The 23,836-nt window shown below is 36.1% G+C and overlaps 2 protein-coding genes across 2 annotated transcripts in view; both read right to left on the reverse strand.

The window, feature by feature from the left end:
• The window catches only part of LOC125261786 (C-type mannose receptor 2-like), a 27,965-nt gene extending 18,883 nt beyond the window's left edge, over positions 1-9,082 (reverse strand). The window contains exon 1 of the mRNA XM_048180337.1: positions 8,938-9,082. Within this exon, the coding sequence (XP_048036294.1) occupies positions 8,938-9,082 (145 nt within the window). The remainder of the gene's footprint in view (positions 1-8,937) is intronic.
• Positions 9,083-12,700: 3,618 nt separating this feature from the next.
• Positions 12,701-23,836, reverse strand: part of LOC125261792 (receptor-type tyrosine-protein phosphatase H-like) — a 43,483-nt gene continuing 32,347 nt past the window's right edge. The window contains exons 9-18 of the mRNA XM_048180343.1: positions 19,461-19,557; positions 19,310-19,354; positions 18,874-18,955; positions 18,381-18,471; positions 17,683-17,756; positions 17,470-17,607; positions 17,081-17,203; positions 15,038-15,198; positions 14,748-14,883; positions 12,701-13,238 (exon numbers count right to left, since the gene is read on the reverse strand). Coding sequence (XP_048036300.1) covers positions 13,092-13,238; positions 14,748-14,883; positions 15,038-15,198; positions 17,081-17,203; positions 17,470-17,607; positions 17,683-17,756; positions 18,381-18,471; positions 18,874-18,955; positions 19,310-19,354; positions 19,461-19,557 — 1,094 coding nt within the window. The 3' untranslated portion in view covers positions 12,701-13,091. The remainder of the gene's footprint in view (positions 13,239-14,747; positions 14,884-15,037; positions 15,199-17,080; positions 17,204-17,469; positions 17,608-17,682; positions 17,757-18,380; positions 18,472-18,873; positions 18,956-19,309; positions 19,355-19,460; positions 19,558-23,836) is intronic.

Genomic DNA, 23,836 nt, shown 5'->3' on the forward strand with positions numbered 1-23,836 from the left:
GTCTGTTACGGAGGCCAGCAGAAGGGAAAGGCTGTCTCCAAGCAGAGGATGGCCCACTGGATAGTGGATGCCATCGCCTTGGCGTACGATTCCCAAGGCGTGCCTTGTCCGCTTGGGTTGAGAGCCCACTCCACCAGAGGAGTGGCCTCTTCCTGGGCGTTGGCTCATGGTGCCTCGCTGACAGATATTGTAGAGCTGCGGGCTGGGCGACACCTAACACGTTCGCTAGATTCTATAGCCTACGTGTAGAGCCGGTATCTTCCCGTGTACTCGCTTCCACTAGCCGGTAGACGCTTTGAACCCGCTCTAAGTGTCGGCTTGCAATGCCATTCCCGCCCCCTGGGCCGGATACGTGCATCTATTGACTCCAGTCGTGTTCCCCACTTGGCGAACCCTGTCGAGTTCCTCCGCCTCCCCCTTCGGCTCGGAAGGGGTTTCGTAACTGTGGCGCTTTATTTGGGATCCCAATTCGTCAGTCACTACTGATGACGTACTTCGAACATGACCGACTGAAAGGGAACGTCTCGGTTACGTATGTAACCCTCGTTCCCTGAAGGAGGGAACGGAGACGTACGTCCCGTCGCCACAGTTTCTGTACCCTCGCTGTTGTGCGGACACCAGTTGTCTCCTCAGCGAAAAACAGAGTGCGATTCCATCTGCTTCCTATTTATATACACCTGTCGGAGGCGGTGCGCATTATGCAAATATCGCACGCCAATTCCATTGGCTTGTTTTAGTTCTCTCGAAGCTGATAGGGCTCTCTAGCGATATCCCAATTCGTCAGTCACTACTGACGTACGTCTCCGTTCCCTCCTTCAGGGAACGAGGGTTACATACGTAACCGAGACGTTTTTCTCAGTTATTTTGCTTTATTTCCAGATTCAATCATAGGATCGTTCTTATGGACTAAATCATGTACGCACATGCGCACTCTTCAAAAACGGTGCTTAAAATCTCTTGACAAACTAAAATATGTAAATTGACATTTGTATATACTCGAAATAAAAGATATAAATTGTACTTAATGTCAGCTTGCTTATTTTGTTTAAGATAACGATTTATCAAGTTCACATTTTATAAAAACAAGAAACTATGCTTCTAACCACAGCTCGGGAGCTGTCGTTCCAACCACACAAGTTTGTGATGTTGTTTGCGAATGTTCGTTTGAACTATGGTTTCGGGAAACACCAAATCGTTGAACTATGTTAGTAAAGACGGAACTTGCGATTTTAGTTGGCTAACTGCTTTTGGGAAACGTACCCCAGTAATGAAACAAGTGATGTATTTATAAGTGAGTCATTGAATCATTCAAACATAATAATTCATTCAAATCATTTAAACATAGCCTGCGCAATTAATATTTCGTCAGAACCTCTAATAAATTACATATTATTTTGTTAAGTTGGAGTTCAGAATCATGGGAGAAGCTAATTTTATTGTGGGGGTGGGTAGAAGGACTGTTAAATTAAAAATGAAGATTATTATTGCTGTCTTTTTTTGTCAATTCAGTTTTATTTCTATAGGTTTTGTAACATTCTAAAAGCTCTTTATTCCACAGATAGTATGGTAAGTACATGCAACAATACAAGAATAATAAAACATTGCATTGATATAAAAAGGAAACTTACTTTCGATACTTAAAGTACTTCTGTACTTTTACTTAAGTAAAAAAAAACTGTCTTTACAACTTTCACTTCTAACGGAGTAATATTTGACCAGTAGTATCTGTACTTTCACTCAAGTAATAAAGTTGTGTACTTTGTCCACCTCTGCAAATTTACAATAAGGTCCCATTAGGTAATGTTTGTTAATGATATTGTAAAAATACTGTTCATTGTTATTTCATGTCAGCTCAGGTCCATTAAATAATATTAACAGATACAACTTTTAACTTTTAATGATACATTAGTAAACAGCAAATGATTAACAAATGCTACTGCGACCTGCCGCTGCCAGAGAGAGCACCAACCCCTGCTGAAAAATAGTGTAAACAAATGTTTAAAAATAAATCGCCTATTAAGTCTTTAAGTAGCCTGTTAAGTATTAAGTATTTGATGCTGTAATGAACAACATAGCTAATACAAAAATCTGAATGGCTGTTTGAAAGATAGTACAGCAGACAAAATCTAAAAAGATTTTTGACAAAATCTAAAAAAAAAAAAAAAAACTATATATATATATATATATATATATATATATATATATATACACAGGTGCTGGTCATATAATTAGAATATCATCAAAAAGTTGATTTATTTCACTAATTCCATTCAGAATGTGAAACTTGTATATTATATTCATTCATTACACACAGACTGATATATTTCAAATGTTTATTTCTTTTAATTTTGATGATTATAACTGACAACTAAGGACAATCCCAAATTCAGTATCTCAGAAAATTAGAATATTGTGAAAAGGTTCAATATTGAAGACACCTGGTGCCACACTCTAATCAGCTAATTAACTCAAAACACCTGAAAAGGCCTTTAAATGGTCTCTCAGTCTAGTTCTGTAGGCTACACAATCATGGGGAAGACTGCTGACTTGACAGCTGTCCAAAAGACGACCATTGACACCTTGCACAAGGAGGGCAAGACACAAAAGGTCATTGCAAAAGAGGCTGGCTGTTCACAGAGCTCTGTGTCCAAGCACATTAATAGAGAGGCAAAGGGAAGGAAAAGATGTGGTAGAAAAAAGTGTACAAGCAATAGGGATAACCGCACCCTGGAGAGGATTGTGAAACAAAACCCATTTAAAAATGTGGGGGAGATTCACAAAGAGTGGACTGCAGCTGGAGTCAGTGCTTCAAGAACCACTACGCACAGACGTATGCAAGACATGGGTTTCAGCTGTCGCATTCCTTGTGTCAAGCCACTCTTGAACAACAGACAGAGTCAGAAGCGTCTTGCCTGTGCTAAAGACAAAAAGGACTGGACTGCTGTTGAGTGGTCCAAAGTTATGTTCTCTGATGAAAGTAAATTTTGCATTTCCTTTGGAAATCAGGGTCCCAGAGTCTGGAGGAAGAGAGGAGAGGCACACAATCCACGTTGCTTGAGGTCCAGTGTAAAGTTTCCACCGTCAGTGATGGTTTGGGGTGCCATGTCATCTGCTGGTGTTGGTCCACTGTGTTTTCTGAGGTCCAAGGTCAACGCAGCCGTATACCAGGAAGTTTTAGAGCACTTCATGCTTCCTGCTGCTGACCAACTTTATGGAGATGCAGATTTAATTTTCCAACAGGACTTGGCACCTGCACACAGTGCCAAAGCCAGTACCTGGTTTAAAGGACCATGGTATCCCTGTTCTTAACTGGCCAGCAAACTCGCCTGACCTTAACCCCATAGAAAAACTACGGGGTATTGTGAAGAGGAAGATGCGACATGCCAGACCCAACAATGCAGAAGAGCTGAAGGCCACTATCAGAGCAACCTGGGCTCTCATAACACCTGAGCAGTGCCACAGACTGATCGACTCCATGCCATGCCAGGCAAAAGGAGCCCCAACTTATTATTGAGTGCTGTACATGCTCATACTTTTCATGTTCATACTTTTCAGTTGGCCAAAATTTCTAAAAATCCTTTCTTTGTATTGGTCTTAACTAATATTCTAATTTTCTGAGATAATGAATTTGGGATTTTCCTTAGTTGTCAGTTATAATCATCAAAATTAAAAGAAATAAATATTTGAAATGTATCAGTCTGTGTGTAATGAATGAATATAATATACAAGTTTCACTTTTTGAATGGAATTAGTGAAATAAATCAACTTTTTGATGATATTCTAATTATATGACCAGCACCTATATGTATATGTATCTGTGTGTATATATAATAAAATATAATTCCAATCTTTGTTATCAACATCATGAAGTGAATTAAATATTGCATTACATCATGTTTTCCCAGCCTGGGGTTGGTGATTAAGTTTGAGTTTAATGAAAAGCTATTTATTAAATCATGAAAATGTAAAGTTAAAATAAATAATTATAAAATCAAATCAAAACACTTAAGATTAAATATTTGTTTACCTGTTGGGGAAAAATTTGTGAATTCCTGCATTGTGTAAATATAAAATGTAAATATATGTATATGTAAATATACATATGAAGTATTTTAAATATGAAGTATTTTAAAATGTAATATAATCTAATTACAAGTACTCAATTTTTGGAAATTGATTACGTAATTCCAGATTATCCAGATTTCTTTTTCAAATACATGCTGTTCTCAGGGATGGGCAAAAATACATCAAAATGTATTTTAAAATAAAATACAAAATACCTTAATTTTAAATGTATCAAAATAAACTACAAAATACAGCAGCCAAACCATGTATCAAAATAAACTACTGTATTTTTGTATTTTGAAAATACTACAAAATACTTTTACAAGGGAGCATGAAATTTCTTTGCAAACCTTTCATCAGCTGGCCCATTTGATCTATCCCTTCACCATTACACTGACTTGATTAAGTAAACAATGTTTGATAGCAACAGTTTTTCTTTGCCCGAGTCATGCAATAAATCTGACATATGCAACCAGTTAAAGGCACAAATATGCAGGATTTTTAGATTAAAATATTCAAAAACCACTAAAACAATGTTATATTTTTTTGTTGACTTGTGTACTTACATTATCCCAAATGTTCCCAAGAAATTCTAAATAAGCAAGAGAAATAAGCTATTTTAACCAGGACACACACCGTGTCCTTGTGTCGCCTATCAATGACATCATTACCCTCGATTTCCCATTTTATTTTGTCAAAAACCATGGAAACATCAAAGACACTTTAGTACTGTATATTATGAGTTTTATTAGACAGGGAAGCAACAGTTTGGATACATTCATTGACAGAAAACTCATCATGTTATATCGCTTAACACATTAAGGGCCAGATTTACTAAACGGGGCAAATTACCGTGAGAGTGCAATTCCACAGATGTGTTGATGGGACTGGCAAGTTTTGCACGTGATCTGCTGACATGCAAATATAGGCCAACATAGTTTGGCAAACGATATGTTCGGATAAAGTCTTACTTTGGCATTTCAAAGAAATTAATAAACCTTCTACGCGCTCTCTGTTCTCTGCGGTGTCTCCTCCTAACAGCAACAATTGCAGCCATGTCACAAAATGTGTTCAGACATGCTTTTTTAGGGCATTAAATAATGGTGTAAATACCAATTGACGAGCGCAAACATTAGTAAATCGCATTGTGTGATTCATTTAAATACTCTCCTCCCATAAGTTTTGGCATCTGAAAGGGAAACTCCTAAAAATGCATATGCAATAAGGTCAGCTGCAAACACAACTCGGTCCATGCGTTTTCAGCGCTAATTTTATACTGCGTGTCTTTAGTAAATCCCGACAGTAGTTTTTTAACACCAAAAGAGGCTGTTAGTAAATCTGGCCCTAAGTCTTTTTGTTTGAATCTCGTTTTCTTGATTTATCGTGAGTACCATGTTTTACCATGACTAATATTGATCTAGCTTCAACTGTCTCAGTGTGAGCGAACCTCATAGTAGCACTATACCAACTTTCAACACACAAATGTATCTAATATGATAAGCAGCGCTGCTTTACCCTATGTGCACATGACCTGAAAGAAGCGGAAGCGGCGACTGTGGCATAATAAAAGATCCGCTGCTGTCGAGCTGTGTGTCGCACTCGTCTCTCATTAGTAATCGCTCCAGTGGGTTTGTTACTGCTGTCACAGCACTCGGTTCTGCCTCTGCTTCATACTACAGTAACGTTAATAATCTCTCCATAAACATGATTTCTGCCTAAGTCCTGTCCCAATTCTTTTCCACCGGCTATAGACGTCAAGACAAAACATCCCATGATTCCGTGAAATCAAGGTGTCATCGAGGTTTGCCTTTGTTTTGAATTAGCGATATCTTTAGAGGCAAAAATTTACATATTGTGGCTTTAACAGAACAAATATTCACATATCCCTGTGATCTCCCAGATGAAGGTTAGTTTTAAAGTAACCAAAAGTATAATGTTTGCAAATGACTCATAATTGTATCCTAATTTAGTTACTTGGTGTTTGGTAATGAAGGGCATACTTTGCATCAGCAACACTGACTCAATGACAAACAAGTCATTCATAAGAAGACAACTGATGGCACTTGTATTCATAGCAACTAGTTTTTAACCAATTAATCGTTTGATTGTTAATCATAAATATAGGGGGTTGCTGCTCTGTAATGTTTTCAAGAACATTATGTAAATTAGTATACTATTTATCCTAGGCTACCAAAATGAACACCAAAACTTAACATGAACTCTCTGCAAACTATAGAGTAGGCACCAATTTTATGATGTCATCATGTCGACTTCTTACAAAGTATTTTACAGTATTTTAAAAATACAAAAATACAAAACACTAAAGTATTTTGATACAAAATACAAAGCCATTTTCATCAACCCTATCAAATACAAATTACAAAATACTATTTTGTATTTGAAATACGTATTTGAAATACATGTATCATAAATACTGCCCATCCCTGGCTGTTCTTTTGAAATTTATATCATGAAAGAATTCTGAAAAACTGCATCACAGTTCCTACAAAATACTAAGCAGCACAACCGTTTTTAACTGTGAAAATAAGAAATGTTTATTGAGCAGCAAATCAGCATATTAGAATAATTTCTGAATGATCAAGTGACGCTGAAGACTGGAGTAATGATGCTGAAAATTCAGATTTGCATCACAGGAATAAATTGCATTTTAAAATATATGAAAATAGAAAGGTTTTAATTTGTAATACTATTTGACACTAGTGGTTTTACTAGATTTTTGATCAAATAAATGCCGCCTCTGTGAGCATAAGAGACTTTTCAAAAACATTTTAATTTATGTTCCAAAGTCAACTGGTACTCTGAACTATTCATGATTCCCTCAGCTTGGTGCCACCACCATGTTTCTCCATGGGTGTGGTGTTCTTTTGCTGATGTTCATTGTTATTTTTCATTGTGCCAAACATACCTTTTACAGTTTTGGCCAAAAGGTTCAATCTTGGTCTCATCAGACCATAACACATTTTTCCACATGGTTTTGGGAGACTGAATATATGTTTTTGGAAAATAGAGCTGGATGGGTTTTTTTTTAGTCAATATAGGCTTGCATTTTGCCACCCTGCCCCACAAGCCCAGAGAGATGGAGAATACGGGAGATAGTTGTCACATGTAGGAGGCAACCAGTACTTGCCTGAAAGAGCTGCAACTCTTTTAATATGTTGCTAGGTTTCTTAACAGCCTCCCTGACCAGTTTTCTCTTTGTCTTCTAATAATGTCACTGTTGTGCCATACTTGATCCATTTGTTGATGACCGTCTTTGCTGTGATTCCATGGTATATCTAATGCCTTGGGAAAAAAAAATGTAGCCCTCACCTGAGCACTACCTTTCAACAATGAGATTACGCTGATGCTTCATGAGCTCTTTGTGGCCCGTGACTCTTCTAGCAGCACGCAACCAAGAAGAATCAGAAAAATCTTACAAAAACAGCTGAGATTTATTTTGAATCACTTCAGGTGAAAACAGTCATGCACTATTTCACATGAGCATGGTTAGTTAATTCTGAACATAGCCAATTACGGAAGGGTGTGCACACTTATACAGTTTGGTTATTTTTATCTTTTTTTCTTTGAAATGTGTCACTTTGGTTTTCAGTGGCGCTACATAGGTTATATTTTTTACATTAAAGGGTTAGTTCACCCAAAAATGAAAATTCTGTCATTTATTACTCACCCTCATGCTGTTCCACACCCGTAAGACCTTCGTTAATCTTCGGAACACAAATTAAGGTATTTTTGTTGAAATCCGATGGCTCCATGAGGCCTGCATAGGGAGCAATGACATTTCCTCTCTCAAGATCCATTAATGTACTAAAAACATATTTAAATCAGTTCATGTGAGTACAGTGGTTCAATATTAATATTATAAAGCGATGAGAATATTTTTGGTGCGCCACAAAAAAAAAAAAAAAAAAAAAATAACGAATTATATAGTGAAGGCCGATTTCAAAACACTGCTTCAGGAAGCTTCGGAGCATAACGAATCAGCGTGACAAATCAGCTGTTCGGAGCGCCAAAGTCACGTGATTTCAGCAGTTTGGCGGTTTGACACGCGATCCGAATCATGATTCGACATGCTGATTCATAATGCTCCGAAGCTTCCTGAAGCAGTGTTTTGAAATCAGCCATCACTAAAGTCGTTATTTTGTTTTTTTGGTGCACCAAAAATATTCTCGTCGTTTTATAATATTAATATTGAACCACTGTACTTATATGAACTGATTTAAACATGTTTTTAGTACATTGATGGATCTTGAGAGAGGAAATGTCATTGCTGGCTATGGAGGCCTCACTGAGTCATCGGATTTCAACAAAAATATCTTAATTTCTGTTCCGAAGATTAACGAAGGTCTTACGGGTGTGGAACGGCATTAGGGTAAGTAATAAATGACAGAATTTTCATTTTTGGGTGAACTAACCCTTTAAGGATGCAAAAGTCCTGATATGATTTATCATAGTTTCATTTTTTACATCACAAAAACCAGCTGTTTTAACAGCTTCCAGAAATACTTGATTCTTTTGGGTCAATCAATTGTCAAATATTTCTGAATAATGACAAACCTAACTTAACTACAATACTGTGGTCATGCGTTGTCTTTCCACAGTCTGCAGAAGTAACTCAACTCAGACTCAAATACAGTTACCCCATCACCCCTTTGTATTTTTGTCTTTGTTCCCCACAGGTAGCAGAAGTCTTCTAGGTTGTGGGCACATTTTGACCCGTCGAAGCCTTTCGCGTCAAAAGCAACGCAGCCCTGCGTTTCAACAAAGCACACGCTCAGCTACATGGCCGTGCACACTTTGGCAGTTTGAAAAGCCGTTTCCAGTGCCTCCGTGACATCGGCCCCATTCAGTCACCTGAGTTGGTGGCATGCACCATCAAAGCCTGCTGTGTCCTGCACAACATCTGCAAGAAGTTCTCTGTGCCGTTACCCTTGGATTTTAGCACAGGAACCGCTCCATCCACCATCAGAGGTGGTGAACATCCTGGCAGAGCAGCCATTTGACTACATGGAAGACACTAAAGAGGAGATGATAGAAATGTTTTTTAATACTGCCGAAGATGGAAACGAATGAGATGTGACCAGCTGTGTGAAAGAACAGTTATGATAGCAAGAAGCCAGAAACCCTTAGTTTAAACCATGTACTGAATTCTATGAATGAAGTGAACACAGACAAATGCATGCTGTAATACTAGTTGATTCTTCATATACATAAGCTTTATTCAGCTAATCAATAATTGACAAGTTAATGCTAATACACTAATATTTGTTAACATGTGATATGAATAAAAACAAAATGTTTGTTTATGGAAGGCCATAAACCAAGCTGACACAATAATACAAGTCTGTTACAAAAAAAAAAAAAAATAATAATATTGCAGTGGTACCATAATTCAGTGATGTTATCTGTAATATCATGGTTCTTTGACAGAGCATCCTACTAATTAATTACCTTATTTATGTATACCAAAAAAGTGTCATGGAATTGCCATGGTCATGTCCAAAAAAATAATTATAGTACCATGTCCAAAGAAAGATGTTAATACCTGGTAATTTATAATTTGTGAGGTAATTATGTCTGGAATCATATCACATTGTGCCTGGTTAGGACACGTTTACACGACACCACTTTCAACTAAAAAAAAGGGACACTTTTTATCCGTTTGGGCCTTTCATTTATTTGCACGACAATGCATTTTGGTGGCCTGAAAACTTTAAAATGTGTTTCAAATTATACCATTATAGTTTCTGTGTAAACTACAGAAATGTGAACTTGGTGACATCATGCACATGTGTATTATGTGTTCATTCTGTAGGCGTGTACTGTTTGTTTATGAAGGGACATCACCAACTACTTGCCTGGCATGCAAAATAAAGCGTTTTTAAAAATTTCTGCAGATCCGTGTGAACAGGGATTCGGTTTGACAATGCTGTCATCTGTACGCAAAACTTTTCAAAACTGCGAAGAAAAAATAATTTGTTTGTAGTGCATTGTTGTCGTGTAAACGTACCCTTAGTCCATGACTTTTGCTTTGAGTATATTTAATGAATATAGTATTCTTAATTAGGACAGCTCAGTATTTGTACAATATTAACAGCAGATTGATTTAAATGTTAAGTGCTTAAATTTCAGTTCTTACTAAAGTGACTTGCAGTGCAAAAAAAAAAAAAAAAAAAAAAAAAAAAAAAATCACATTACTGGCAAACACCAAAACCCATAACTCGCATGATTTACCAAAGCTAATTTGAAAGTGACAACATGTTCCCATCTGGTGTTTTTTTCTTTCTTTCTGTGGACGTATTAAGAAATTGAAGAATGAAAACGTCCTTTGGTAGACACCTTCATAATCATTCCATGAATATGAAGGAGGTTTTATGAATGTTTAGAACAATGTTCCCATCAAACAACTCCATTGCTCTAAACTTTCATGGGCAATGTCGTTGGTTTTGAATACAGTAATTTCAATACATGATCTGGAATTTTCAAATAATTTTATAACAGCGTGACTATTTTTCACATCCCCCAACAGAAGGTTTGCAATGGGTTCAAGTTGGTCACATGAATTTGCATATTAAGCCTTATTCTGGATCTTATTCTACATTCTTAATTTTTAACATACATTTTATGCCTAATTTGAAAGTGACTTAAGTATGACTGAAATGGCTGACTGACGCTCCTTAACCCTAAAATCTGGTGTTTTTTTCTTTCTTTCTGTGGAATACAAACGTATTAAGAAATTGAAGAATGAAGAATCTTTTTCTGATCTTTTCATACAACAGCGGCTCACAGTAACCATGACAAACAAACAAATCTTTCCTTCCCCTGCAGCTCTCAAATATCATTCTCTATTTCACATACAGATTTGAAATGATTTAAATCAGGGGTGCCCAATCTTGTTCCTGGAGATCTATCTTCCTGTGAAGTTCTTCTCAAACTCTGATTAAACACACTTGGTCTGTGTCCAAAATCTCATACTTTGAGTAAGTACTTAAAACAGCTCAAAAAAAAGTATGTTCTATATAGTATTTTGTCGACTACTGTGAATTTGGAAGCAGTTCTTTTGTGACATACTGACATTGATTTCATTTTTTTTTTTTTTTTTTTTTTTGGGAAATAAGTGAAAAAAAAAAACTGAGAAAGAAGGCTGTTGTCTTCCCTTTTGCCAAATAGGTAGGAAAACACCCATAATGCACTGGGCATGCTGCTGTCCAAGGCCACTCCCACCAGTCTGCTATGGATACGTTTACCAGAGTCAAAACCACCTTGCTTTAGTAGGAAATACTTCTTAGCAAACTTTTAGTCATAATGGTGTTGATTTGTATTGTTACTGGGTGCAAGATGTCAAAGATTAAACATTTAGCAGAAGTTCGTTACTTTCAGTTGCCAGTGAAGGATCCAGCGCATTGTAAGCAGTGGCTAAAAAATACAAAGATTCATAAATATGGAGAGAATGCTGTGACAGAAAATCTGAAAAACCTCTTTGTAGTTAACATTTTAAATCTCATACTTTGAGTAGGTACTCATTTTGAATAAATAATTACTTCACAAACGCTAATAAAAAGTATGTTATATAAAGTATAAATGTGTGTAGTTCATCTGGGTACTATTTTATGAGTACTGTAAACTTGGACATTTCTTTTGTCATATACTGTTTATCTCATAGCAGGGAAGTGTGTGATTTCGGATGCAGCCATAATCTTCAGGAACACTTGATAATTACATACGGGTGTTAGATAGGGCTAGGAACAGGAATGGGCAACCCTGATATAAATATATCACACATTTTTTTGTCTTTAGTTGAACTACTCCTTTAAAGCTTGTTAAGCAACAGACAGCTAAGAATACATGTCTCTGGCATAATGGAAAAATATAGTGGAAAAATACTTTAATTGTTGGTCATGGTTTTTAGCATCCATCTTAAAACAAATAAAATTAAACTGATATAGTCAGTTAAATTAAATAGACTCTCTTGTATATCAATTTTAGAATAGCAAATATCTAATTGTTTAAAAAGTAATGTGCAAAAAAGCAGTGCTAAGTACAGCTCAAGCAAAAATTGAACATAAAAAACAAGGCTATATACACAGATATTTAGATGAATAAAGACTGGCAGTAAAGTTTAAATGGTCCCACTTTATATTAAGTGGCCTTAACTACTATGTACTTGCATCAAAAAATAAGTACAATGTACTTATTGGGTTCATATTGATTTGCAAAACACATTTGCAGCTATTGAGGTGGAGTACGGGTAAGGTTAGGGAAAGCTTTGGTGGTATGGGTAGGTTTAAGGGTAGGGGTAAGGGTTAAGGGATGGGTCAACAGTGTAATTATAAATGTAATTACAGAAATTAATTACAGATGTAATTACATGCATGTGTTTTTTAAAATATAAGTACAATGTAAAAACATGTATGTACACAATAAGTGCATTGTATCAAATGATTAATTTAAATGTAAATACATAGTAGTTAAGGCCACTTAATATAAAGTGGGACCGTTTAAATGGTAAACTCTTAGGCCTGGTTTCACAAACAAAGCTTAGATTAAGCCAGGATTAGGACTTAGTTTATTTCGGATATTTAAGTAGCTTTTATAAATGTGCCTTAGAAAAAAGAAAAAAACATTACTGGTGTGTATCTTAAGACAAAACAATGGCACTGACATATTTTAAAATATGCCTTCTCAGCCTTGTCTGTGAAACCGGGGTTAGTGCTTTATAGCTTAAGCACAGAATACTACTATTTTTCAGTCCTGTTAGCAGTGGAGTATTATTATTAATATTATTATTATTATTTTAAATAAATTAATTATAATAACAAATGTACATATGGTGTGAAATATTTCATTTAATGTTTTGAAAGTCATGCTGAAAATATACCACTGTGGTTTTCAAGATTGTGCTAACAAATTCCATGACTGCTTTTGATCGTACGTTGTTATTAAAAGAACACTATTTTGCTAACCATATGTGAATAATGTTACATTTTAAGATGTTCTTTTATTTTTGCTCATATTTTACTTCCGTTTTCATATTGTCTTAACGCTATTGCATTGACATAGATCATGTCTGAGTTTTCATAGAGAGGCTCTGACTTAGCCACGCCTTTGGGTTGCAGACAATCCATGATGCACTGGTGCAGGAACACGTACTGAGACTGTAAGAGACAGAGAGGAGAAGCATAAGACAATTGAAGAGAGTGAAAGTTGTCTGCCATACAGGGATACACATCTCTTAGTCTTAATTTCCAAGTGAATATTAAACTTTATACCAAAGTGTTTTTTAATGACCTTCAAACTCATAATCAAAAGAAGCATGCCTTGAGAACCTGGTTAGAGTAACTGCTGCTACACTTGTACAATAAATATTTACTATATTATTGCATTTTGCTATGAATTCTAGGAGCTGCTGACAAGTTGGAAAACTTAAACCGCTGGCAAACTGGGTTTTCAATAAAACTTGTCTGCCTATGCAGTAGAAAGGAGTGCTACCTGACTAGAAAAAAAACCCTGAAAGCTGTGGTCTTCCCTTTTGCCAAAAACTTCCCATAATGCACTGGGCATGTTGCTGTCCAGGCCACTCCCACCAGTCTGCTATGGATACCCTTACCAGAGTCAAAACCACCTTGCTTTAGTAGGAAATACTGCTTAGCAAACTTTTAGTCATAATAGTTACGATTTGTATTGTTCCTGTGGGCATTTACACTAAAGTCTCTCAGCAGACGCTCCTTAAAACAACATTTAAATAGGGCTAAAAGGGCTAAAATCAGGGTAGGAAAAAATATTTTTTTTCTAGATTGACAATTTTTGATGTAAAAAGTATACTAACATCATGAGTGCACCTCAGTAAACATTATAAAACAACACAGTTCATGACCCCTTTAAAGTGTTTTCATTTCATGTTGCTTAGTTTTTTGTAAATTGTGTTATACAGCAGCTGAACTTATTGGCATGAGTGCTGCAAAGGCCACTTTTGATCAATTTAAAACGAAAAAGCCAAAATTCGATATCCCAAAACATGCTAAATATTAATACATTAACATTTTTGGTAACACTTTATTTTAGGGTCTTTTGGTTGCTTATTAGCATGCATATTATTAGAATATTGGCTATTAATTAGAACTTATTAAGCACATTTTAATACCTTATTCTACATGACCATATTCTACATTCTTAATCCTACCCAATACCTAAACTTAACAACTACCTTACTAACTATTAATAAGCAGTACATTAGGAGTTTATTAAGGGAAAAGTTGTAGTACTGTATATAGTTTATATGTGTTCCCTGTACTAAAGTGTTACCACATTTTTAAAGTTCAAGTAGCTAGTTAAGTAGTTTAAATAATTGTAGCATTATTTCATGATATATCCAGTTAAAAATATACATTCCTTTTTTCTTTTAAGGTAAAATTCTGGTGATCACAGCTGCCATTTTTAACAATTGTTTTTCAGACTCTATAAATGGCTTTGATTTTTTTTTTTTTTTACTTTTTTTTTATAGGTGTTTGAATCCTCTAGGAGAATGTTAGCCATAATTGAAATATATTCAACATTATCATAATAATCACCATAATAATAATAACACTCAGATCCAATTCATGCCAGATTGCCAATAAACCTCGTAATGCAAGGAATGTTAGCATCATGGACTAAAACGGTGTTACCTCAGTTTGCACCATAAGTGGCCGGCACAATCTCATTTGCTGGACAAACGCTGCAATGCCCACTGCCTTTTCTCTGTCCAGCTGCTGCAGCAGAACGTCCAGTGCGATCAGCGTACCTGTCCGGCCCACTCCAGCACTAGATTATGGAGTTTATGAAGATGAGTATAAACATTTGCTTTAATCAAGTGGTTTGTTTAATAATGTTGTGCTGTCAGCTATCTGAATCAGTGTGACTCATTATTGGTGTCAAGTTAATGTTTGAGTTGGGTTTTAAAGTGTGTAGTGTTCACCTGCAGTGTACGACTGTTGGCCCTGCGGAGAAGGAACTCTCTATGTGCTGACGGACGAGTCCTCTGAATTGGATTAGCTCCTCTGTGCCAGAGGGAACACCATGATCCGGCCACGCTGTGAAGTGGAAGTGCTTCACTGTTCGTGTTTCAGAGGTGCTTTTCTATCATGTACAAAAATAGACAGAAACAGATTGTGTCTTAAGGTTACCTGCCCATGGATGCTTTCTGTTTATATTCATAAGTTAAAGGTCTCATATCAAAAGGTAAATGTGATTTCACCAAGTACAACATGTTCCTAAATCAACATGTTGATCCTGGAACAACATTCCAATGAACCAGTCAGATTTGAGGGACAATTCTACAATTTATGCCAAGTTTAGGCTTACACCCAGGGTTAGTTGCTTCTAAATTAGTGTTATTCACCTCTCATTTCCCTCTGATTTTAGGTATAAGTTATGAGTATGGTTAGGTTGGACTAAATTTTTGGGCTAGAATGTTGTTCTAGGATCAACAAATTATGTTAATCCAGGAAAATGTCTTACTTGGCAAAATTACAGTGACCCATATCACAGGGAATGAGATTTTTCTTTATCTTTTGAAATAAAATAGTTTAATATAATTTAAAAACATAACCCTTGGAACTTAAAACTTCCTCACAAATCACCATTTTAAGGCTGAAAGAGCTTGTGAAACCTTGACAAGTTTGTGAAAATTGCATACATCCACATTTACACATCAACGATGTGAAAAAAGAATGAGCGTCTAATTTTTTAGCAGCACAGTTTAGCATGGACTGTATTAAAATCTGTCAGAACAGTGTTGGGGGTAACATTACAAGTAACCCAAGTTACATAAACAGATTACTTTTTAAAATAACTTTAAAAAATTATTTTCATGATTTGTTATGACAACATTTTTTCTTACTTAATATTTTGAGTAAAATAACATAATATTTTGAGTTTCTGTTGATTAAACCAATCACCTTCATTGTATTAACTCACAATTTTAATTTCAATGAACTCAAAATTTTAAGGCAACCAGGTAACTTACTTTTTTAAGTTCGTTTTACAGTACATTACTTTTAAATTTATAACAAAATATGTGAGTTGCATTTTCAAACAAGTAACGCATGGTTTTTCCATTTATTGACCGACACCTGTTCTGTCCCCATGTTGAGAGAAATCGTGAGAAAGCAGAGGCATGTGTGCCATGTAAACATTGTGGTTCAGTATTCTTCAAAATGAATAAAAAAAAAAATGTTAAATGCAAACTCAGAATTTGATTCAAACCGGCAATAATTAAATAATAACAGTATTTCATTTGTTAACATTAGTTAACATGAATTAAGAATAAACAGCATTTATTAATCTTAATGTTAATTTCAATGCACTGTGAACTAATATGAACATTTTTATTAACATTAACAAAGATTAATAAATACTGTAACTGTAATATAAAAAATACTGTATTGCTCACTGTTAGTTCATGTTAGTTAATACATTAACTAATGTAAACAAATGAGACCTTATTGACAAGTAGTAAAGTAAAAGCAACACTGTGTCTACACCGAACGCGACGGGACGCGACACGTCGCAACGTGCTACAACAGTAGAAGCTGTCTACACTAGACGTGACAAAGCAACTGTTGCAAATTCATTTGTTCTTCCTATGAGAATTATCGCGAGTGCTTGGAGTATGTAATAATGTCATAAATAGAACGAGGCATCAGTAGACACGTTGTAATGTAACGTAACATAAAAAGTAACTAACACAATTAGTTACCTTTTTAGGGATTAACACAATATTGTAATGCATTACTTTTAAAAGTAACTTTCCCCACCACTGATGAAGAATGAGGTTAATTAAAAATAGGAGAATTCTCAAGAAGAATTTGGATAAAAAAAAAATTGTAAATACAAATGTTTTTGGCCCTTCAGAAAACACTAATAATTATAATCATTGCAGAAAAGATCTACTTTCAGCAGTCTGGCGTGTTGCACTTTTTAATTTTGTCACAAAAAAAGAGTGAAAGAAATAGCTTACATTTTTAACACTAAATTCTCGCAGAGTCCAACTTGGAGCTTTATTCTCTGATTTCACTGTCACAACCAGGTTTCCATAGACACACGGCGTGTAGTCCAGTGGCCAGTACTGCTCACACTTGATCTGGAGGAGTTCAATCAGAAAAGTTAAATCAGAGTTAAAATAAATAAACTGCACCAGATACATATGTTTAGAATTAGACCACTCTGTGTAAAACACTATTATTACAATAATAGATACGCAAACATTGCGTTAAACATAATGCAACAAGAATGTAGCATAATTCTGTTCACTACATGATGCAAAGTTTCATAAACTGTTTAAAAAAACAAATAGAAATCAGTGATCGCTGTGTACTACATTAAGCAGTATTCTGAACATTGCCTCACCCTTCCACTCTCAGTGCAGTTTGTTACCATGACAATGGCTTGTGACCTTTTCTCCCAGACCATTCTCCAGAAGTCATTGACTGTGGATGGCAGTGGACCTTGAGCAGCGATGTACTGTTTGCTTGCATTGTCGTATCCCTGATATGCACATAAACATCAGTCTACCGGGGCATTTTACAGCTGATGTTAACTAGTATATATTGTACAACTTACAGGCATGTAGTTGGCATTGATATAATCAGAATCATCCTCATCATTTACTGTGAGCTGCACTCTAGAGGAGTCATCTAAAGAGAGAGAGAAGGATAAAATGACTTTTTCCAAGACGGGAAAACTATGTGGTAATGTTGTGTGTGTGTGTGTGTGTGTGGTCCTGGTATGCTCCCACAAAGATAGTAATGCCAGTAATTTTTTTACCTTACGGGGATTTTTTTTTTGAGGATAACAGCTCATAAATCATATTAAATGATGTTCTTTTGCAAATATAAAAATGCAGAAAGTTTTGTGTTTAGGGTTAGGGGATAAAATATACCATTTGTACAATATAAAAATCATTATGTCTATGGAAAATCCCCATAAAACATGTGTGTGCTTCTTTATATGATCTATGAGGGCACAAATTTGTATAATGTCATGGGTATTACACTGTTATTACAATATAACCGTGGTTTATGAGGGCATTTCCTGATTCCTTGTAATTAAAATATCTTTAAAAAACATATTAAACAATGTTTTATTAAAAATGCTGAAAGTTTTCTGTGATGGGTAGGATTAGTGTAGGGTGATAGAAAATACGGTTTGTACAGTATAAAAACCATTACGCCTATGGAATGTCCCCACAATTCAAACCTGTGTGTGTGTGTGTGTGTGTGTGTGCGTGTGTGTATGTGTGTGTGTGTGTAAAGACTCACAAGGTAAAACATTTGTAAATCGGTTTTTGTCCTTGTTTTTAGGCAGATAAGCCGCAACACTAGACTGTTCGATACCAACTGAACTCAAGTCCTGTTAAAAACACAATCAATAAAAACATACTCAACAAAAACTGTAAACATTCAAAATTAACTTAATGATTCTGACATATAAGCATTGAGACATTTTCAGTGTTTGAATACTTTGTTCAAACTAAGCAGAGATAAAAATTACAAAAAATTGAACTCTTACATCGTGTCTACACCGGATGCGACCGGAGTCATGCCACAACAGCTAGAAGTTGTCTACACTGGACATGACAAAGAGACTGTTGCAAATCCATTTGTCCTTTCTATGAGAAGTATCGCGAGTGCTTAGTATGTCATAAATAGAACGAGGCATCAAGTTTACTGTCGGGGATTTGTTGTGTCGCACCACATCGCCGCTCGTATCCGATGTAGACATGCAATATATTTCATGTTTGCTCAACCCTACCTCATATTCCTGACTGAAACCTCTATTCTCATCACGACTCATGTTTCGAAAATGTTCAGGAAATTTATCTGCAGGAATCAGTCTGGAAAACATTTCACAATTGTTTGTTGTTATACTAAAATTACATCATATACAGTGGCCCCAAAAACATGTGGACACTTAAGGCACACTTAAAAAATGTTTGAATGAAATTGCATTAGATAATAAAATATTCAACACATACAGTTTTGGAGACCATTTACGTCCATTGTATTTAGAAAAAAAAAAAAAATCTTAAAATATCTTCTTACTGTATATGTTCCACTATACAGGTTTAGAATAACATGAGGGTAAACGATGACAGAAAAATTTACATTTTAGGGAGAACTATCCCTTTAAGTGTGACTTAAGTGTTCAAATACTTCTTTAATTTTCAATATAATAGCGTCATACATACTTGTAGCTTTTATTAGTCACTTTTGACACCACTGGTTTGGGGCTTCTAAAGATGAGAAAAGACATTAGAGACACAACTAATACAACTTCTGTTGCATTTTATTATAAAAGAAACCCATAATCCTAGATAAATAGATAAATAAAAATCATACTTATTTTGCTTTGCAGAACCATAGCGAAGCCACCAATAGACTGCAGCACAAATAAGGATGACCAACAGGAAAAACACAAGAACACCTGCTATAACGCCTGCAGAACAAAGAAAGAAATAAACACTGAGCATCTCAATACATTGGTCAGCTATGTGACAGCTTAATATCTCAAAGATTTAAAGGAATATTGCAGGTTAAATACAAGGTTAAGCTCTATGCAACTGAAGCTTGAGGGGGTTTAAAGGCAGAAATTATGTATCTACTACAGTTTGTTAATATGGAGACCCATCATCGGAATGACCAAATGCAGATGGCCAAGGAACAATTTCCTTTTGTAATACAATTTATTTGTCAAACTCTTGCAGGAATGTTTGATCTTGCTTCTAACCTAAATATAACTTTGTGAGGCTGTTTGACTCATGGTTATGGAAACCCATTTCCTCCATAATTAAAAAAAAAAAAATAAATGCTCTGGTAAATCATTATGAGATAAAAAGTCAAAATTATGGTGTAAAAAGTCAAAATTATGACATAAATTGAAATTATGACATAGGTCAATTAGAAATGGAACTGAATGTCATTTCAACTTTTAATCTCATTCTGATTTATGTAATTGCAATTTATCACATAATTCTGACTGATGTCATAATGATGTCATAATTTTGACATTTTGTCATAATTATAGCTTTTAAGTCAATTTAAATGTTTTAAATCATAATTTAAAACATTCACACTCAACATATTATGTCATAATTATGGCTTTTTAATCTCATAATTTTGATTGTCATAATTAACTTTTTAAGACTTAAATCATAATTTTGACTTTAATCATAATTTCAACTAAGTATGTTATAATTTCAACTTTTTCCCCCGGTTTCACAGACAAGGCTTAAGATAGTCCCAGACTAAAATGCATGTTTGAGCTGTTTTAACTGAAAGTAACTTATACCGACAAATCTTAAAATATGTCAATGCCTATTTTTTCCTAGTGAACATTTATAAAAGCTACTTAAATGCCCTAATTGAACTAAGGCCTAATCCTGACTGTGAAACCGTCCGTTTGTGTCATAATTGTGAATTAGTATGTCATCATTTTGAATTTTTATGGCATAATTTTATAGGGAACAGCCAACCCAGTCTCATTAGAAAAAAGTACCTGTGGGAACGTTTTCGTGAGTCGCAAAATACGTACCAATACGTACATATCACTGCAGTTTCAATGTGAAATGTCCACTGAGTGGCGCTAAAAGCATGTTCATTTTTTTGCCTGAACAGACAAATGTGAATATACAGGTCCTTCTCAAAAAATTAGCATATTGTGATAAAGTTCATTATTTTCCATAATGTAATGATAAAAATTAAACTTTCATATATTTTAGATTCATTGCACACCAACTGAAATATTTCAGGTCTTTTATTGTTTTAATACTGAGGATTTTGGCATACAGCTCATGAAAACCCAAAATCTCAAAAATTAGCATATTTCATCCGACCAATAAAAGAAAAGTGTTTTCAATACAAAAAAAAGTCAACCTTCAAATAATTATGTTCAGTTATGCACTCGATACTTGGTCGGGAATCCTTTTGCAGAAATGACTGCTTCAATGCGGCGTGGCATGGAGGCAATCAGCCTGTGGCACTGCTGAGGTGTTATGGAGGCCCAGGATGCTTCGATAGCGGCCTTAAGCTCATCCAGAGTGTTGGGTCTTGCGTCTCTCAACTTTCTCTTCACAATATCCCACAGATTCTCTATGGGGTTCAGGTCAGGAGAGTTGGCAGGCCAATTGAGCACAGTAATACCATGGTCAGTAAACCATTTACCAGTGGTTTTGGCACTGTGAGCAGGTGCCAGGTCGTGCTGAAAAACGAAATCTTCATCTCCATAAAGCTTTTCAGCAGATGGAAGCATGAAGTGCTCCAAAATCTCCTGATAGCTAGCTGCATTGACCCTGCCCTTGATAAAACACAGTGGACCAACACCAGCAGCTGACATGGTACCCCAGACCATCACTGACTGTGGGTACTTGACACTGGACTTCAGGCATTTTGGCATTTCCTTCTCCCCAGTCTTCCTCCAGACTTGGCACCTTGATTTCCAAATGACATGCAAAACTGAGCAACAGTCCAGTGCTGCTTCTCTGTAGCCCAGGTCAGGCGCTTCTGCCGCTGTTTCTGGTTCAAAAGTGGCTTGACCTGGGGAATGCGGCACCTGTAGCCCATTTCCTGCACACGCCTGTGCACGGTGGCTCTGGATGTTTCTACTCCAGACTCAGTCCACTGCTTCCGCAGGTCCCCAAGGTCTGGAATCGGTCCTTCTCCACAATCTTCCTCAGGGTCCGGTCACCTCTTCTCGTTGTGCAGCGTTTTTTGCCACACTTTTTCCTTCCCACAGACTTCCCACTGAGGTGCCTTGATACAGCACTCTGGGAACAGCCTATTCGTTCAGAAATTTCTTTCTGTGTCTTACCCTCTCGCTTGAGGGTGTCAATGATGGCCTTCTGGTCGGCAGTCTTACCCATGATTGCGGTTTTGAGTAATGAACCAGGCTGGGAGTTTTTAAAAGCCTCAGGAATCTTTTGCAGGTGTTTAGAGTTAATTAGTTGATTCAGATGATTAGGTTAATAGCTCGTTTAGAGAACCTTTTCATGATATGCTAATTTTTTGAGATAGGAATTTTGGGTTTTCATGAGCTGTATGCCAAAATCCTCAGTATTAAAACAATAAAAGACCTGAAATATTTCAGTTGGTGTGCAATGAATCTAAAATATATGAAAGTTTAATTTTTATCATTACATTATGGAAAATAATGAACTTTATCACAATATGCTAATTTTTTGAGAAGGACCTGTATGGTACGTTATGACGTTGGTTTTTGTACGAATCACTGCAGTTTTGATTTGAAATTTTCACTCCACTGCGTTTTAAAATAATGTACCATGTACGTTTTTATGTAAATGAGTTCCACAGGGGGAAAAAGAGTGGGCCACACTGTGTGTGTCCCCTCTGATGTCAGTAGCCAATCGCAGCACTTGAATGGAGAAGCGCTAAATTGCAATATCCTCCTCATCGGAAAGGGATAAAGGTATCCTTTCAAGAGACACTCCTTTTGTTCTGAGCCCCGGTCAACGAGCTGCGACACTAACATACATGCAACCATTCTAAGTCTGTCCTGTATGGGGATAGACATTAACAAGTACATTCTTGTTCTGAGTCTCTAGCCTGTGAAGGATAGACAAACAGATCAACAACTTCTGGGTGTCAACTCTGTGAGGAGTGAGACATTAACAGATATACCAAGTTCTGAGTCTGTCCTGTAATGGGAATACACTAACAGGTACAACACCGTTCTGGGTCTCCGGTTCATCCAGTGAGACACAATAACAGGTCCCATGATCTGAGTCTACACTTGTGAGGTAGCAACAGAGGAAAGAGACATTAACAAACACTACGTTCAGAGTTTTCATCCAGCGGGACAATAACCACTCCAGAGAGACAAAAGCGGATTGACCAAGTTCTGAGTGTCTGGCCCAGAGAGGCAGAAGAGACACAGAGACATTAGCAACAAGGTTAATCTCAGGAGAGCAAACGATCACTTCAGGTTCCTTCGTCTGCATGTTTCAGATTGTTCAGGATCTTCTGCACCTAAGTCAGGGCCTCATCTGCGTGTTCCAGATTTTAGGACCCTTTGGTGCTCCAGGAGCATCCCAAAGAGCTTCGTGTTCAAGGCTGTTGAAATGGATTTCATCTCCTTTCCCCACTGCATTGTCACCCAGCATAACCAGTGGAAGACATCACTGTCACCAGACTGCTCACTCGACCACATGGAACGCAAATATCACTTAACCAAACCTCTTTCCAGAGCATTGTTGTATATAATCAGTATGTGATTTTCTAATTTACTAATTTACTATTATTAATTATTAGAGGTAATATAACTCATGCTAGTTTATAACAAATATTCTTTCATTAATTTGTTTGATGCATAAAAAGTTTCTTCACCTTATTATTTTAAGAGAAACAACAGGTTATCTGTCCATAAGATCAAGTAACTCTCCCTTAGCCACACCCAACTTAATCACTTGTATTTTATGTATCTTATGCACGTTATTCATTTATCATTCATGGTATTCATTTAGTAGTTGTGTTAGTTATTCTTGTTTATCTTTTTGTTAATAAAATTTACTTTATTACATTTATGTCTTCTTTGTGCTGATAATACAGAAGAGGCTCTACAAGTTAGGAATCTCATCAATCATTCAGATAAATCAGCTGACCAACTCCCTCCACTTTACATTAATTCAAAATGATTGAACAGCCTCCTGTTGGTGTTCTCATACTCATACTGCCAAGGTAAAAGACCTGAACTCATGCCCTGA

Source organism: Megalobrama amblycephala, unplaced genomic scaffold (genome assembly GCF_018812025.1).
Source record: "Megalobrama amblycephala isolate DHTTF-2021 unplaced genomic scaffold, ASM1881202v1 scaffold484, whole genome shotgun sequence".
NCBI classification, from domain to species: Eukaryota; Metazoa; Chordata; class Actinopteri; order Cypriniformes; family Xenocyprididae; genus Megalobrama; species Megalobrama amblycephala.